The 17802-nt window shown below is 44.0% G+C and overlaps 1 protein-coding gene across 1 annotated transcript; it reads right to left on the bottom strand.

The window, feature by feature from the left end:
* Nucleotides 1–4408: 4408 nt before the first annotated feature.
* On the bottom strand, nucleotides 4409–11975 carry LOC134405674 (vomeronasal type-2 receptor 26-like). The gene is made up of 3 exons (XM_063136918.1): nucleotides 11685–11975; nucleotides 5463–5589; nucleotides 4409–5313 (listed from the first exon to the last, which is right to left on the bottom strand). Exons 1-3 carry the CDS (start codon nucleotides 11973–11975, stop codon nucleotides 4409–4411), a joined length of 1323 nt encoding a protein of 440 aa, XP_062992988.1.
* Nucleotides 11976–17802: the final 5827 nt, after the last annotated feature.

Raw genomic sequence — 17802 nt, 5'->3', positions numbered from 1 at the left:
ATGGCAGGGGGAATGACATGTTTCCAAAGGTCAAAGAACATGTGCTTTCTACACACACACACACACACACACACACACACACACACACCGGGTGTCCTCTTTTTTGGTTTCCAAAATATGGTCACCCTAGTGTAGAATAACCTTGGAATATGCCCAGATCAGAAAACAAGACTGAAAGCAAAAGGCTTCACAGGTTGATCTCCATGCTGCAAGACAAGATCACCCAAGCATCGGCTTGCACAGTCTAGTGTGTTGTAGATCACAATTTGCTCATTTTACCAGCATAATCTTTCACCATAGATTCCAATCAACCACTTTGTTTTCTTCTTTCTTTCTTCACCCTCCCCCCCATCCTTCCTTCCTTCCTCTTTTTAAACAAAATCTAAAGACTGAGACCAGATCTACACCTTGTGCCAAATCATTAGGAATGTGGAATTAAAAAGCAGGCAATCATACAATGAAAGCCGTACATGGAACGTGTCTTCTGCCCCAACAGTTATCAGTGCACTTCAATAATGATATAAAGCAGTAGTGTAGATCTAGTCTAAGTCCTTCCCAATATTGAGTCCCAACTACTTCATCATCTCCTTGAACCAACTTTTTTTTTTCTGGCCATACAATATCCCATGTATCATATAAATTTGGTGTTTACTTAGCAATATGAATATATGAAGCCTTCACTATGGATTGTGGCTTCCATATGGATTGGATATGGAAGTGAAGAGAAAACTAACCCACCAAGTGTCCCCACAAATAAATGTTATTCTTCCATACCTTTGCCTGATGTACTTTAGCTCATACCTCAGGCTCGTCAGCATCACGCTACACTAGCTCTGAAACAAGAAATGCAAAGACCTTTCCGCTGCTGCTACTGCTGCTCAGATTCAAGGTGGGGGGAACAATCAGGAGGAACAGCGTCAGCAGTCACAAGCAAGAGCTCCCTTAGACTCTAAGGCTTTAAAGGCTTAAGGAGATGATCCCTTGTGATTCATTATTATTATTCCTTTCCACCTGGGATATGAAAGGACTGAGGACAGTTCTGTAATGGCTTTCTATCATCCAAGCTCTCCATAAATACTTTGTAGGAAATTCTTAGCAGCAATTTTGGTTTCCGGGGTCATTCACAGCAAAGCTGGCTCCAGAGAGTGGCATGGATGGGCATTTGCCGGGGGCCCAACATCAGCAGAGGGCCCATTGGCCTAGCAGACTTCTCATTTCCACTGTACATGGAGCATTCAAGAAGATCAAATGCAGTTTAAGAGAGTTCTCTGTTTGCCTGTATAAACTCTTTCAGGCTAGGGGGGCCCATTGAGGGTGATGGTGGGTCTGAACCCCCTCTGCCGCCACCCCCCAAAAAATATCTTGGGACCAGCATTGATTCAGAAGTTGCCTGAACCTCAGACGATCTACCAACAACCCATTTGTATACTGACAATCTATCAGGGCTCAGCCACGAACAGCAAACAGGTGAGCCAGAATCCTGGAGCTGTGGGGCAAGCCAAAAGTCTGGACCAAAGGCAAGTCAGAACAAATAAGGAGGCAGGACTGAGGAGCCAACCATAAGTCAAGACTGAAGAACAAGCAAGGAGACAAGAACATGCTTAAGCTAAAGAAAACTTTGTTACTCAAGCAAGGGTTCACAGGAACAGGAAGCCCTTTTATAGCCATTTGCTCTCCAGGAGGATTCAATGGCCAGCTTGGGAAGGTGGAGTCGATCCAAGGTCTAACAAATGTTCACTGAGAAGTTGCTTCTTGCAGTTCAGTGGCTCAATACATTAGGCAGCTGACCACAGATCCCAGCAGCTTCGTACACAACCCCACAACCTAAGACCTTTTCTTCCATTGTGGTCTATAGCTCTTAACAGCTGTCCCCAACCTGCTATCCTCCAGATGTGTTGCATTACAAATTTGATGATGCTGATAGCTGTTATCCAACACATCTTGTGGTGGTCTGGGGAACCAGTTTGGGGTGGGGGAATTCATGGCCTGCCACCACTTGAAAAAACTTCAAAGTAACCAGCTTACAGCATAATTATTCTACTCTTTGTATGAGTGAGGGTGTGTAAAGATGTACCCCTGAACAGTAGTGGCTTCAGGCTTTTAGACTATGTAGTTAGTTGTGATCCTAGCCCACCAACATCTGCCTTCCTTTCCATAAAGATACATGCATATCCCGTGGATCAAATCCTGATTGCTGCTTCCCATTGACCCCTTCATTCTTCAGAAAGGGAAGAACTTTTGCTATTTATTGCTATTGCTATTATCATTACCGTCACCATTAGTACCTGGCATGATTAGCTGATCAAAATTCACAGTTCTTCCATATTTTGTTATTTTTTAAAAAAGAAACTTTTTTAAAAAAAGTTTTCAATGGGGGAATGACTTGACTTTGTGACTTATTCAAGGGCAGACTGATCTACACCAATGCTTTCTAGCGATATTGAAGTGCACTGATAAATGTTGGGGAACGTTACAAATTCCCAATATTGTTTTCATAGGCCTTATCTACACCAATCAGGATATTGCACTATGAAAGTGGTATGAAAGTGGTATATAAAAGGCAGTAGCCACACCATTGCTTTATAGCGGTGTTGAAGCACACTGTTGGGGCCCATTGACACATACCAGATACCACTTTCATACCGCTATATGCTGCTTGGTGTGGCTCCTGCCTTTTAGATACCACTTTCATACCACTTTCATAGTGCAATATCCTGCATGGTGTAGATGAGCCCATAGAGTTATTTCCTGCTTTTTATTTCACATTATCCAAAATACCGCAAGAAATGTCACTGTGTGTCCTGTGAGGTATAAATATGAAAGGGGGACATAATGTTACTATGATGGAATCGTAATAATGTGACATAAGGTGTAGATTTGGCCTGAGTAGCACTCTACAAAGCCCGGTTCTAAAAAAACAGGGAGGTAACACAGGCCCTTTCTACACCTAAGGGTTATTCCAGGAAAATGGAGGGATCGTCCCTGCCTCTCCTGGGATCCACTGTGTGGTATTTGGATGCACAGGAATGATCCTAGGATGATCCCAGGATATAGGGCTGGTGTAGACGTGCCCTAAGTAATCAAAACAAAGGATAGCCAATATAATTTGTACAAATCTACCTTCACTGAATATCAGAAAAACATGTGTCACATACACCCCTCCAAGCCTCATCTGGGCAAGAAGATTGCCCATGTGTCTGAACAGGAATAAATGAATGAATTTTCACAGCACAGATGAAATCTATCTCTGTGCACACAGTCTAAGGTAGCCATTTGAACCATTTAAACAATTCCTTCGATAATAGCAGTATTTCCTAAACATATTATATCCAAGACACAATTCTGAATTAATATTGGAGATATCCTTCCAATGTACACCCACAAAGTTTACTTTATGTAACAATGATGGAATCCTAGAGTTGGAAGGGAAATCAAAGGTCATCTGCCTGATGATGCAATTAATCTACTGCACCATCATCCCTGATGGGTATCTGTCCTGCCTCTCCTTAAGCACCTCTAACGAAGAAGAGTTCGCCGCCTTCCCAAGCACTCTGCTTCACTGTAGAACAAATTTCATCAAAATCCCCTTTCTTATAATTTGAATCTATACATTTGGAGAAACATTTGATTTATGATCTATATGAATCAAATCAGACATTTGAAGATAGCTATTACATTGCCTTTAAATTGCTTCCTCTGTAGGTTAAACATACCAAATTCCTTCAAGCATTCCTTACAGGATTTGGCACTTCAAGACCTTCTTTGTCACCCTTCTCTGGGCATTTCTGTCACTATCCCCATCCTTAAATGTCAGAGTCCAGAACTGTATGTTTCTTCATAAATCACTGTCCTGTTTCTGCCTTCTCTGGGGACAAGTAGTACTTTGGTGCCTCTGCCTTGGATGGAATTGAATAATCTAATCCAAGCTCCGTGCAGTAGAGGCTGAGTAGGGGCTCATCTACACCAAGCAGGATATTCCGCCATGAAAGTGGTCTGAAAGCAGTATATAAAAGGCAGGAACCACACAACTGCTTTATAATGGTATTGAAGTGCACTGACAACTGTTGGGGCCCATGACACATGCCATATACTGCTTTCTTACCACTTTCATAGTGTTATATCCTGCTTGGTGTAGATGTGTCATGGGCCCCAACAGTTGTCAGTGCTCTACAGTACAGCTATAAAGCAGTAGTGTGGCTCCTGCCTTTTTATATACAGCTGTCTTAATGGAATAACCTGCTTAATGGAATAACCTTCCCCTACGAGGAAGGAAGCCCAGATCATTGCAACTGTTCCCTTCTTCAATCCTTGGTATCTCCAGTTAAGAAAAGGATAAAATTGCACCTTATGGGAAAGATCTCTGCCTGAGGCCCTTGATGCCAATTTGACATCACTTCCGTTCTCAGTTCTAACCATTCTTTTTCCTTACTAACTGGTCTCTGGTGTTTAGCTCAGGCCTCAGCATAATCATGTAAAACTTAGGGAGAAAGATAAAACCCAACAAGCCAGAGCCAGAGGCCAAGATGGAGAAGACCTCCACAGCCACCATGTATTTCCCTTTGGTGCTCAGGTAGGTGGGCACAAAGGACACCCAAACACTGCAGAAGACCAACATGCTGAAAGTGATCAGCTTGGCTTCATTGAAAGTATCAGGCAATTTCCTGGCAAAGAAAGCAACAATGAAGCTGATGGTGGCCAAAAAGCCCATGTAGCCCAGGACAAGGTAGAACATAAAGGCAGAGCCTTCATTACATTGGACTAGGATTGCATCAACTTCGGTGTGCATGTCAAACTCTGAGAATGGAGGACAAGTTGACAGCCACACAGCACAGATGACAATTTGAATGAGAGAGAGAGAAAATATCACTGATATAGCAAGTTTCTTTCCAACCCATTTCCTCATCCTGTTTCCAGGCTTCGTAGCCATGAAAGCCAAAACCACAGTGATGGTTTTCGCTAACACAGAAGCCACAGCGATGGAGAAGACGATGCCAAACACTGCTTGCCTCAGAAGGCAGGTCACTTTCCCAGGCCACCCAATGAACAAGAAGGAGCAGAGGAAGCAGAGCAGCAGAGAGGAGAGCAAGGTACACGTGATGCTCCAGTTGTTGGCTTTGACGATGGGAGTGTTCCAGTGCAAACCAAAGCTCCCAATCACAATAACTGTGATCATTGAAAGGAAAAGAGTTAAGGATGCCAGAACTACTCCCAAGGGCTCCTCATAAGATAGGTAGGTTATTTCTTTGGAGATACATTGGTCCTTGTTCTTATTTGGATACTGATCTTCTGGGCACATCTCACATTGGTCTGAATCTGGAAGTACAAAAAAACCCCTCTCACTATTTACAGAATACACCAATACTTTAACCTCCAGCTGATTAAGAAAACAAAATATATTACACAGATTCTTCTTTTTTAGCTCAACATCCATGATAATTAAATAACCATAAAAATTTACTTACCCATCTGGATTGAAATCCTCCCTTCGGGGCACTCAAAACAATCATAGCAACACATTTGCTTCCCCTGCTGGACGAACATGCTCTGTCCAGGGTGGCAGCTCTCAACACAGGTGGAAATGGGCAGCACCTAAAGGTAACCAAAGGGAAGGACATTTGAGATGGAAATGGCTGTAACTACAGGGTCATCCAGCCCAACAGTCCTGCTTACACACCAGAGGCCCATTTGAGTGAAGGGGTCTTTGCCTGCCGGCAGACCAAAGGCAGAAAAGGAGTGGACCTAATCCTTTGGCAGGGAGTTCCACACCCAATGTACAGCCAGCAAGAAGGCCCTCATTCTCATTGCCACCAAACATGCCTCTAAAGGTGGTGGTCTCAAAAGAAAGGCCTCTCCAGAAGATCTTAAGAACTGGGCAGGCTCATATATAAGAAGGAGATCTTTCGGATAGCTTTGTCCTAAGCCTTATAAGTCTTTATATGTCATAATCAGCTCTTCAAATTCTGCCTAGAAATGGACCAGTAGCCAGTGAAGGGAGTCATGTGCTCCCTGTAACCAACCTCAGTCAACAATCTGGCCACAGTACTCTGGACTAGCAAAGGTTTCTGAGCAATGTTGGAAGGCAGCACAACGTAGAGCATGTTATATTGCTCCAAGTGGAATGTAACTAAGGCATGGTTGAGCATGAGCAGATGTCTCTGGGAAAGAGTGCAGTTGTCACACTATCCTCAGCTATGCAAATGCATGCCTGGCCACCAACGAAATCTAAGCATCCAGGTTCAAGGGCTGTGTCTAGAAGTACACCCAAACTGCAAGTCTTCAAGGGGAGTGTAACTCCATCCACCACAAGTTGAATCCCAATTCCTGTTATCCCTTTTGACTAAGCAGGTGTGCCTCTGTCTCACCTGGGGCTTATCTACACTAAGCAAGATATTCCACTACGAAAGTGGTATAAAAGTGGTATATAAAAGGCAGGAGCCACACTACTGCTTTATACTGGTATTGAAGTCCATTGCAGGATCTACATTACTATTTTATAGTGGTACTGAAGTGCACTGCCAACGGTTGGGGCCCATGACACAACTACACTAAGCAGGATATAACACAATGAAAGTGATATATGGTATGTGTCAATGGGCCCCAGCAGTTGTCAGCGCACTTCAATACCACTATAAAGCATTAGTGTAGATCCATCAATGGACTTCAATACTACTATAAAGCAGTAGTGTGGCTCCTGCCTTTTTATACCGCTTTCATACCACTTTCATAGTGGAATATCCTGCTTTGTGTAGATGAGCCCCTGGATTAAGCTTCCAATCCAATACTGATATCAGACACTAATTAAGAACTATAATAACTTCCTTGGATTTGCATGGAAAGAAGGGACAGAGTTAGGGATCATCAGCATACTGGTGGCACTGAACCCCCAAACTCTGGACAATCACTCTCAGCGGTATATGTTAAATAGCATTGGAGATAAGGTGGAACGGACACCTCAGGCCCATAACCATAGTGTCAATGAGGAATCCCCCAGCACTACCTTCTGAGATCACCCCCACCAAGAACAACAGCCACCATATCATATAATGAAATGGAGCATATAGGTTGATGTGCAAGAAAGCAGATTAAAATATTACGGATGGAAATTCAAAAACCAGGAAAACTCAATGATTAAAAATCTGCCAGGTTAAAAACACAGTTAAGGCCACTTCATGTTGGCTTATCCTACACAAAGGCAGGAAAGAGGAAGTTAAAGCTCATGTCTTAACTAATGTGTCCCTTGATCCATTATTACGTTGTGATGATACTGAGGAGGATGAAAATGAAATAATGATTCCCACCTGATTGAACTTCTGATTCCACACAATGGCACTTCCATTAATGGTGAACCCATCCTCTAGAGTTGCTTCAGGGTCCACCCATCCTACTCGGACTCTCTGAAACGATCCATTGGGGAAGGTGACCAAGTTCATGAGATCATATCCTCCTGCCAGGTCCCCATTGTGATCAAAGAATATTTCTTCCCCAGCACTATTATTGAAGCAAACGTTTCTAAGAAAAGAGTGAAGCTGGATTGGAAGACAAAGAAGTGTACAATAGATTGTTCATTTGTTTATTTATTCATTCATTCATTACACTTATATATCGCCCCCATAGCTAGAGCTCTCTAAAAACTGCTCTTTATTGTTACACAAATCAGGGTGGTCATAAGTCGAAATGGCTCATTTATTATTATTTATTATTTATTTTATTTTATTTATTACATTTTTATACCACCCAATAGCCGAAGCTCATGCCATGTGGGGGAGGGGGGATTTGCCCAGTTTTGACATTTACGATGCTTCAAGACAAAGCAGTGTCTTTGATCGGGTAGGGCTATGAACCCCCTACCTGAACCGCTTCGGATCCCTAACAGGACCTTCCGGATTGAGCCCGAACCAGTTCAGGTTTAACTGGACCTCCCCCAATCCACTCTGGAACTGGATCCAGAGCGAGGTCCGGAGAGATATTCAGCAACCATTTTGCCATCCCCTTTCCCCACTTACTTGCCTCTGCGGCGGGCGGCGGAGACAGGGAAGGGGAGAAGGGGGGACAAAATGGGGGCCAAATAAGCCCCCCTCTCCCCTTACCTGGCTCCGCCATCCACCACCGCATGAACTGCAGTGACAGCAGACGGCAGAGCCAGGTAAGCCCCCTTCCCCCCTCCCCCACTTACCTGGCTCCGTCGCCGCTTCGGTCCTGGAGGCTGCTTCAACTGTGGCCCAGGCCTAAGGCTGCAGCCCATTTCTGTCCTAAGGCCTGGGCCACAGTGGAAGCCGCCGCCAGGACCGTGGCAGACACAGGTAAGCCCCCCTCCCCAATTACCTGGCTCTGCCACCATCACCACATGGACTGCGGCAGCAGCGGACAGGGGAGCTGGACTGTTCCAAACCACTTCGGGCCGATCCAGACCTCCCCTGATCCACTCTGGAACTGGGCTTCAGAGGTAAGGATCAGCCCACTCCGCTTTAGATCCGGGGATCCCACACACCCCTAATTATTAGTGATTGGTGTCCTTGGAGGACCCATCTAGTCCCAGCTGCCCATGGGAAATCCAGAAGCAGGACATGAGTGCAACAGCCCACTTCCACCCATGTTCCCCAGCAACTGGTGTACATAGGCATGATGGGCTCATCTACACCAAGCAGGATATTCCATTATGAATGTAGTATGAAAGCAGTATATAAAAGGCAGGAGCCACACTACTGCTTTATAGTGGGACTGAAGTGCATTGACAACTGTTGGGGCCCATGACACATCTACACCAAGTAGGATATAATGCTATGAAAGTGGTATGAAAGCAGTATATGGCATAGCAGAATATTATGCTTGGTGTAGGTGAGCTTCTTGTCTCTGATATTGGAGGAAGTATATAGTCATCATGAGTAGCAGCCATTATTAGCCTCATCGTCCTTGAATTTGTCCAATCCCCTTTTCAAGCCATCCGTGGCATCCACTACCTCTTGTGGAAGTGAATTCCATAGTTTAATGTTGGCCTCATCTACACTATGCAGGATATTGCACCATGAAAGTGGTATATAAAGTGGAGGTCATGATTCAGTAGTGATGTCCTCATACTTAGATGGCTTTAGAAAGGGGTTAAGGTGAATTTGTACGTGGGATGTTAAGCCGTTACTGTTCCAAGGCGAGATCTTCCTTTTCAGTAGAGCTTTGGAAGTTGGGTCTGCTAAGATGCATTTTTCTCTCCAGTAGTTCATTTATTTATAACTTTGCTTTGCTTCTATTATTTATTTTAATGCTTCCATGTGAGGCACCAGGTCAAGACTTTTCTCTTCTCCCAGGCATTTAACAGCTTTTAATAGCATATGCTGAATTTTGTAACTGACCCCAGAATAGGGGGGGATCCGCACGTCACTCCCAGAATGATTCTATACGGTCCCAGTGCACCCCGAAAACTATAGTGTGACTTCCCTGTAAAAGAAACGACGAAGAGCCGTCCATGTCGCCGCTGCCACCGCCACCAAGGAGAGCTCTCCACCGGCGAGGAGAGCTCAGCAAAAGAAGGAGGGGTGGAGAGCTTCTTCGGCTTTTCACCCCGCCTTCTTTTGCCGAGCTCTCCTCGCCAGCGGAGAGCTCTCCTCAGTGGCGGCGGCATCGGCGACATGGACAGCTCTTTGTTGTTTCTTTTACAGGGAAGTCACACTATAGTTTTCGGGGTGCACTGGGACCGCATAGAATCGCTCTGGGAGCAACGTGCGGATCCCCCCTAGTTGTTTTACATGGATATTGTCTGTATTTAATGCTTTTTGTTGTTTTAAATTTTGTATATTTGTTTTTAATGTTCACTGTTTTTAACTTTTGTAAACCGCACAGACAGCTTTTGCTATGGGGTGGTATATAAATTTTAATAATAATAATAATGATAATGCTAATGATAATAATGTCATCTTATGATCGATCTGTAGCTGTGACTACCTGCCAGGGCTGAACTTGCTGGAGGTCCCAACTGTCCCCATGTCCTCTTGATTTCTGATTGGCTCTCTCTGAATTCATGGCGTGGAGACTGTGTGCGACAGCATAGACAGCATTGTAGATATTGTAACTCTGGCCAGACATTCCCAATTCAAACACAGATCCGGGCAGGCTTCCCAACCTCTCCTTCCCAGAGCAGATCTCATTACTCGATGCATAGATGTGATATAGTGGGAGTGAACAGGCAAATGATATTTTCCAGAATTCCTTGGTGAAAGGAATATTTGACTGATATGGATTTATGCTGTTGAGAAAATCCAGAAATCCTGGCACTACATTTGTATGGAGACTGAATAATAAGGTGCCATTGAAGGATTTTGCGGGGAATTTGGTCCTACCCGTTACAGCAGTGTTATCCCATTCAGCTGTCGTGATCCACACCCTCTGTATAGGATTCTTATACAACATTTCGTTAACATACAAAATAAACTTTAAACCCTCTAGAGACTGAAAGTCTCCATACACAAGAATCACATTCATTTCATTCATAGAGAGAATGGATTCAATTGGTCTCACTTTTGCTTCAAATATTTCAAATGGTAGTAATATTGTCACAATTGGCATCATCAGTGTCCAGGCAAGGCAAATCTTACTCTGCATGAGCCTTGGTCTCAGGGTTTGAAGGAAGGTTTTGCCACTGTCATCCTCTGAGACCATGAGGCCGATCCAGTTCCATCCAAAATGTTTGAGGAGCCGAACAATCCCAACATACTGAGGATCTTCATTTGGGACCATCCGGTAGAAAGAAGGGAACTGAGTTTTGTCTCTCAACACTGGATCAAAGGCACCATAGCTGAGCTAATGGAAATATATGATTGTTTTTAATCTGCGAAAAAGTTTCCTCTCTTCTCAAACGTCACCTGATTATATATTAATGTCAGCCAAGATAGCGTCATGGTCCCATGGTCCCTTATAACAGTTGCTGTGTTTTCTAACAGATCATCTTGAACATCCCTCTGAATTTACCTGGTATCATCAGTATTTTGGTTATATAACCCACACACCACTCACAGCTTAGTTTCTTAAGATGCAATCCTATAACAACTTACATTCTCAGTAGCTATATCTAGGATTACAGCTTGTTGTGAATGCTTGCTTCCAGGAATCTTCATGACTTCCAAAATGGACATGCAGCCAATTAATAGCCCAGAGGACTGACAGAGACTTTTGCTCTTAGCAGTTCTGAAGTGGGACACAAATAGATGCACAAGCACCCTATTTATTTATTTATTTATTTATTTATTTATTTATTTCATTTATATCCCTCCTTTTTCCTTTTTAAGAAACCCAAGGGAGCATACACAATTCTTCTCCTCCTTTCCATTTTTATCCTCACAACCACAACCCTGTGATGAAGATTGGCCTGAGAGTCTGTGACTGGCCCTAAGTCACCCAGTGAGCTTTCATGGCCGAGTGGGGACTAGAACCCAGATCCCGGGACACCCAGTCCAACACTCTAGTCACTACACCACACTGGCTCACTGTAGTTGCCTCTGTACAATTCTAATTCATATATAAGATTGTGTTCTAAGTGCTGCAGATTCTTGTTTCCAGGGATCACCATTTCAAAATGGCAGTGCTGTCAACTAAGAGTTTGGTGGGCTTGGCAGAAACCAATAGCCTTGCCAATGTTGATGTTGGACACAAATAAGAACACTCTTGGTGGTTGCCTCTGTCAAATTCTAAGCACATACCTGTGGTAACTTGTATGTATGAAAGACATTGGCCATCTGGATGGAGGTTTGAGAGACAAGACCACCAATAACAGCCATTAATTTATCTTTCCTGGCACAGTTGTAATTGGGGGGATCCTGATCTTTCTTAAAGAGAAGATTCATAATGTTCTTAATCGTTTGCCATGAGTTAAACGCATTCTCATAAATCTCGTATCCCAGCGTGGTGTTGGGTAACATTTCAGGGTCCTTGTTGATCTCATCAATGGCAAAAACAAAGGCCAGGACATGCTGGTAGTTCTTAGGGATCATGCTGCAATGAGATCGTCATATCATCTTAAATCTTGACATCAGACATCAAACTGAATTACAGCTTGCATTGTGATTTCCCTGTCTAACTTAGTTGCATGTTGGCACACCAGCCAGTGCTGTACCAAAACCTGCCCCATTTTGGGGGGATTCTTTTTTTTATTTCCCTGCAGAAGAGGCGTTTTTTTCTGCCTCTTTTGGGAGGACGGAGAGAATTTCAGAGACTAGGTTGCTACATACCTTGTTGGAGTTTAGGAGGTGTTTGGAAGATCTTCCTTCTATTTATTGATTTATTTTATTTGAAAAATGGCCCCAGCAGGAGATTCTTCTCTAGACCAGGAGCACCTCTTGAACTCCCAAGAGACTACATCACCTCGCCCTATCCAATAGACATTCGCGAAGAATTCCCAAATTGCAGAAAATCCTTTGCGAAGAACAAACGTGACTTCTGGAGCTCTAGAAAAGCACGTATCTATCTTTCTCTTTGTTGTTCCAAGGAAGAACAATAATTTTCTAAAACTCTAAATGCCCTGATTTCTCATGCTTTGCAAAGAATCTTCCGCAGGCCCAGAGCCTTTCTGGAATGCCTGTTCAGCCCAGTACTAACACAAACATTAGAAAACATTTGCCCAAACTATGGATATGAAGATTGTCTCTGAAGGCAACATGACTAGAGGTCTGTAAGTAGCTCGGCAGAGGAGATGCAATGCTGTGCAGTGGCTAAAGTGTTGGAGTGGGATGTGGGAAACCCCAAACCAAGTCCTTGTTCACCTGTGAACCTCCCTCAGGCTGCAAACCTGTTCCCACTTAACGAGTGCTGAACCCCTTTGAACACAGTGGGACTTACTTTTGTGTAAACATGAATTGATACCCCTGTAATAAGTTGCGAGCCCTTTTCCTGACTCACCTTACTATGCTGATCAGAAGATATGATGTCCCTCTGAGCTTTGCAGAACACAAAACAAAGAACTCTTGGCTACAGGCATTAGAGCCACCAGAATTTCAGTCTAGGTCTTGCTACTGCATGCATCACGTGAGAGAATGCATTTCTCCCACTCCATCTTCTCTCCAGCCTCTGTCTCGGGGCTTGTCTATATGGCTTGTTTACCCTGACCTAAATGCTCATATTCACGTTTCAGGACACAGGACACAGCCGTCCATTTGCCGTAGCGCCAGGTTTAAAATGTGATCATGCGCACATTTGCATTTGCGATTTACCGTGACTTTTGGATCACGTCTGAGTTTGCACCACATTATGGTTATATGTCTTTGGGGGAGTTAATTTGCATTTTGACACGTGGGTGGAGTTTTGAGGGTAGGACAACGTGATTGGCCGATATCCCAATTTCCCACCTATCGGCTGCCTTGATCCTTCGTACCGTTTTTAGTTTGACTTCTATGATTTTGTGGAGCTCTGCAGAGAAAGCTTATTAAAACATAGAGGGGGGAACGAGTATCCTCTTCTGCTGCCTCATTGCTTCCCCCCCCCACTCCCAGTTTGTCTGTTACATGAATCCACAGAGCTCTGCATATAAAATGTATAGCTTCCATCATATCATTGTATATGCGATAATGCGCATGTGCTCATTTATAACTGCACTATAAAAAGTCAGGAAATTAAACGCTGTTGCTGCTGCAGTGTGACGCTTTACCTAGATTCGAATCAATGAAAATTTAGGTTTATATTTAATGAGGATCAATCCCATTGTCATATATGTAGTGGAATTGCTCTGTTTGGCTTAGCAATTCCCCGGCCAGAGAAGGGGGAACTGACACAACCAGCCCACTGCCGCTTGTTAACCCTTTACAGTCTAGGTTCTCAAGGAAACCACACCACAATCCAGAAATAGGGACTAAACGCTTTTATTCTTGTCACTACACACTTTCATAAGGGTCCACACGTTAAGGTTAACACTTAAGAGGTTTGGGGGAAGAACATGGACAAAGGAATGACACACATAGGACAGCAGGGACTAATATCTCACCCTTCCCTTTCACATGCTCAAGCCTAACGGAATTCGCACTCACTCCCCACTTAACCACCCCCACCCGCCGTAACTCCGGCAAGGTCCCTTGCCCAAAATTGTACCCAAATCTATTCTAAAACAAAAGAAAACACTTAACTCTGCGACTCAACCTTTGTTGCTCACCCCAACTTGGCTTTACGCCACTCGAGCTAAACTCCTTCCCTCAGCGGCCGTGTGGGGCCTCCGCCATCCAGCCAGTCTGGACTGGATGCTCTGACTCACCACACACACGCTGGACTCCTAACACGCACAGGAAAGAGACTGTACCCTTAGGTGCCTAAGCCTTTTATCCCTTTCTGGGACCCCTTTGTCACCAGACCCACCCTGACCAATAGAAACCCCATAGCAACCCACATCTCTCCCGAAGGGAGAGGGAGTGCTCCCAGACATTGCACAGCTGCACCTTGTTACTCTCCCTGGCACCAGCCCAGGGAGGCATTATCAGATGCCAGGCACTTCTCACCCAGCATGGCCTTGGCATTTCGCTTGCTACTCCCTTTTCAGACACAAAGAAACCCCTCTCCCTCTCCCTGGAATGAAACAAAAAATGTTCTCTTAAAGGAACCATGGGCTCAACCCATGACAGTATAGACGGGGTCTTGGGCACATCACCTTCTCTGCTCTCTTTTTTCCTCCCAGCTCTCTCTCTCTCTCTCTCTCTCTTGCCACCTTCCTGCTTGTCTCTCCCTCTGCTTCTCAACCTTGATACATGCATGGTTTATGGGCAGATCGAACGATGCAAGATGAAGATCTGGAATGCTGGAAAATGATTCCGAATGTACAGCACCAAGGTTTAAAGAAGAATAAAAGAGAGGGGGTGCTGGTGCTTAAAAGTAGTAATTTATTTTGACAAGCTCAGCAACCTTATTCAGCATAGGGTGGATCTTCTTTTTTAAACAAAAAACAAAGAAGAATTACTTACTGAGAAGATATAGCAAAGTAACTTTTCATTTCCATAAATTCTAGCAATTTGAAATTTGCCAGCAAAATTGATACAAATTCCCCAATGATAATCTCCTTGGAAGGACTATATGAAGTGGTGCGAAGTTTTCTCTTACTATAGCTTTTGGAGGCGTTTAAACTCTTGCTGGGAGAATTATGCAGCAAAAGGAGAGACAAAATCAGGAACAGTGCAGACAAATCTGGGGCCGAGCCCCAAGGAGTCCCTCTCATGATCACCTACGGTCACCATCAACAGTTTCAGTACATGCAGGAGAGACTTAAAAACTTGACAGAGATGTGCGTCAAAAATAATATCCCAGATTGGGCTGGAACAAGTTATTTGAACAGCAATCTTGACAGACTCAGCACAGAATATCACAGTTCAAATGTACTAATTTTGGTATGTAATTTGCACAGGGCTCGTAATACCCATGAGGTAATACCCACTGCTGCTTACACTGATTGTAATAATTACAGGGCAACTCACCTGTTTTCCCAAGTCCTCAAATCTCAGAACAAACAAAGAAAACACGTCTCTTTGATCCCATTCTAAGCCATAGCCTGCTTTTCCTTGGAAAAGTATAATGCTCTAGAGAACTATGTTGAGATAAAGTTGAGAACTATGTTGAGAACTATGTTGACGAATTGGTCTAACTTTCTGAATAGATTAGGATTAGGATGAGTGGGAAGAAACAGGGTGGTAGATGTCCATTCAACAATACAGCTGGAAAAAGTGCAGAAAAGGGCAACTAAAATGATGAAGGGGCTGGAGCATCTCCCCTACGACAGAAGGTTGCATCAACTGGGATTGCTTAGCTTGGAAAAAAGGAAGCTAAGGGGAGACATGATAGAGGTGTACAAAATTATGCAGAATGTGAACAGGGAGACATTTTAGAACCCGGGGCCATCCCTTGAAACTGATTGGTGAGAGATCCAAGACAAATAAAAGGAAGGACTTCTTCACACAGTGCATAGTTAAATTACGGAACTCACTGCCAAAAGATGTAATGATGGTCACCAATCTGGATGGCTTCAAAAGGGGGTTGGATAAATTCCTGGAGGCAAAAGCTATCAATGGCTGCTAGCCCTGATGGTTGTGTGCTATCTCCAGTATTCAAGGCAATAGGCCTGTGTGCACTGGTTGCTGGGGAACATGGGTGGGAGGGTGCTGTTGCACCATGTCCTGCTTGTTCATCCCTGTCCGATGGCTGGTTGGTCACTGTGTGAACAGAGTGCTGGACTAGATGGACCCTTGGTCTGATCCAGCATGGCATTTCTTATGTTCTTATGTTCTTATCCTGGTCAAGTACATTGGAAATTGATTTCCATGGCCTTCAGACCATTAATGCTTCTATTCCACTACTGTCTACTGGAGGTCTAGAAAACTCTCTCCCTGCCATGCAAACTCAATTCTTTTTTTAAAAAAACTGGATCTTTAATATCCATTTGTGGTGACCTGCATTAACTTCGAGGAAGCAGGTAGATAATTTTCTTTCAAGATATTGGCCAACTGTTCCTAAAAATTGCACGAATACACCAGGGCCTCACGCTGCCATTCACAGAAATACACAAGGGCCTCACGCTGCCATTCACAGACTTCCCTCATAGGGGGAGGGAACCCGCTATAATGGTTGCAAAGCACAGGAAGGTGATGATGTCATGTAAAGTACCTGCAAAATACCATGAGTGAAGGATCATGAGCACACAATGAATGTGTTGTGTAGAAAGCCTTAGTGTATAAAAGGGGGTGCAAGAGAGAAAGAAAACTAAGTGGCAGAGAGAAGCAGAGAGAAAGTTTGGCCCCACCCACTTTTAGCTCAGGCCTTGCTCACAAATTGAGTTTGGTCATCCCCACTGTTAATATGCGTTCCCCCAACCAATTACCCTAGTGGGGAATGCACACTTCTACAAAAAAAAAATTGACTCCTCATCCTTGAATGAATGGGTTGACTTGGGGAGCAATCCTATTAGATCTGCCCTGGGTACTTGTAAGGCTCTGAACTTGGAGGCTTATGTGTAGCCAATGCAGAGTGGGAGCCACACATCCATTTTAGCTTAACCTAGAAGTTCTTTATTGTGTCTTAGCAAATTGCCATTATACACAAACACAGAATAAAACATGGAATAAAACAATATACAATTCAAGCTCATAAGCCTTAACCCCACACCTTCTTCAAGGAGGAAGAATGTGCAAGTCAAAATTCACATTCTCCCAAAGCAGACAAACCATGTTGGCATGATGGAGACTATGGCCTCATCTACAGCCTTAGCTAGACCTAAGAATTATCCCAGGCAAATGGAGGGGCCATCCACGCCTGCTCCCAGGATCCCCTGTGTGTCATTTGGATGCACAGGGATGATCCCGGGACGATCCTGGGATATAGGCCTGGTCTAGCCGTGGCCTACATCAAGCAGGATATAGCACTATGAAAACAGTATGAAAGTGGTACATCAAAGGCAGGAGCCACACCAAAGAGGATATAGTGGTATGAAAAAGGTATATGGTATGTGTCAATGGGCCCCAACAGTTGTCAGTACACTTCAATACCGCTATAAAGCAGTAGTGTGGCTCCTGGCTTTTATATATCGCTTTCATAATGGAACAACCTGCTTGGTGTTGATGAGCCCTAGGAGGAGGGAAGCCCAGATCATTGCAAGTGTTCCCTTCTTCAATCCTTGGTATCTCCAGTTAAGAAAAGTATAAAATTGCACCTTATGGGAAAGATCTCTGCCTGAGGCCCTTGATGCCAATTTGACATCACTTCCGTTCTCAGTTCTAACCATTCTTTTTCCTTACTAACTGGTCTCTGGTGTTTAGCTCAGGCCTCAGCATAATCATGTAAAACTTAGGGAGAAAGATA

Source organism: Elgaria multicarinata, chromosome 11 (assembly GCF_023053635.1).
Source record: "Elgaria multicarinata webbii isolate HBS135686 ecotype San Diego chromosome 11, rElgMul1.1.pri, whole genome shotgun sequence".
Taxonomy (NCBI): Eukaryota; Metazoa; Chordata; class Lepidosauria; order Squamata; family Anguidae; genus Elgaria; species Elgaria multicarinata.
Note: the sequence above shows the minus strand (reverse complement) of the source record. Positions and strands in the feature narration are given on the sequence as shown.

What these genes read in the sequence shown, in the direction of transcription:
- LOC134405674 (XM_063136918.1), bottom strand. Translation starts at nt 11,975, where the DNA reads ATGATCCCTAAGAACTACCAGCATGTCCTGGCCTTTGTTTTTGCCATT. An exon ending in ATACATACAAGTTACCACAG is followed by an intron (nt 5,590 to 11,684) that starts GTATGTGCTTAG and finishes GGTTACCTTTAG; the next exon opens with GTGCTGCCCATTTCCACCTG. An exon ending in GAGGATTTCAATCCAGATGG is followed by an intron (nt 5,314 to 5,462) that starts GTAAGTAAATTT and finishes TTGTACTTCCAG; the next exon opens with ATTCAGACCAATGTGAGATG.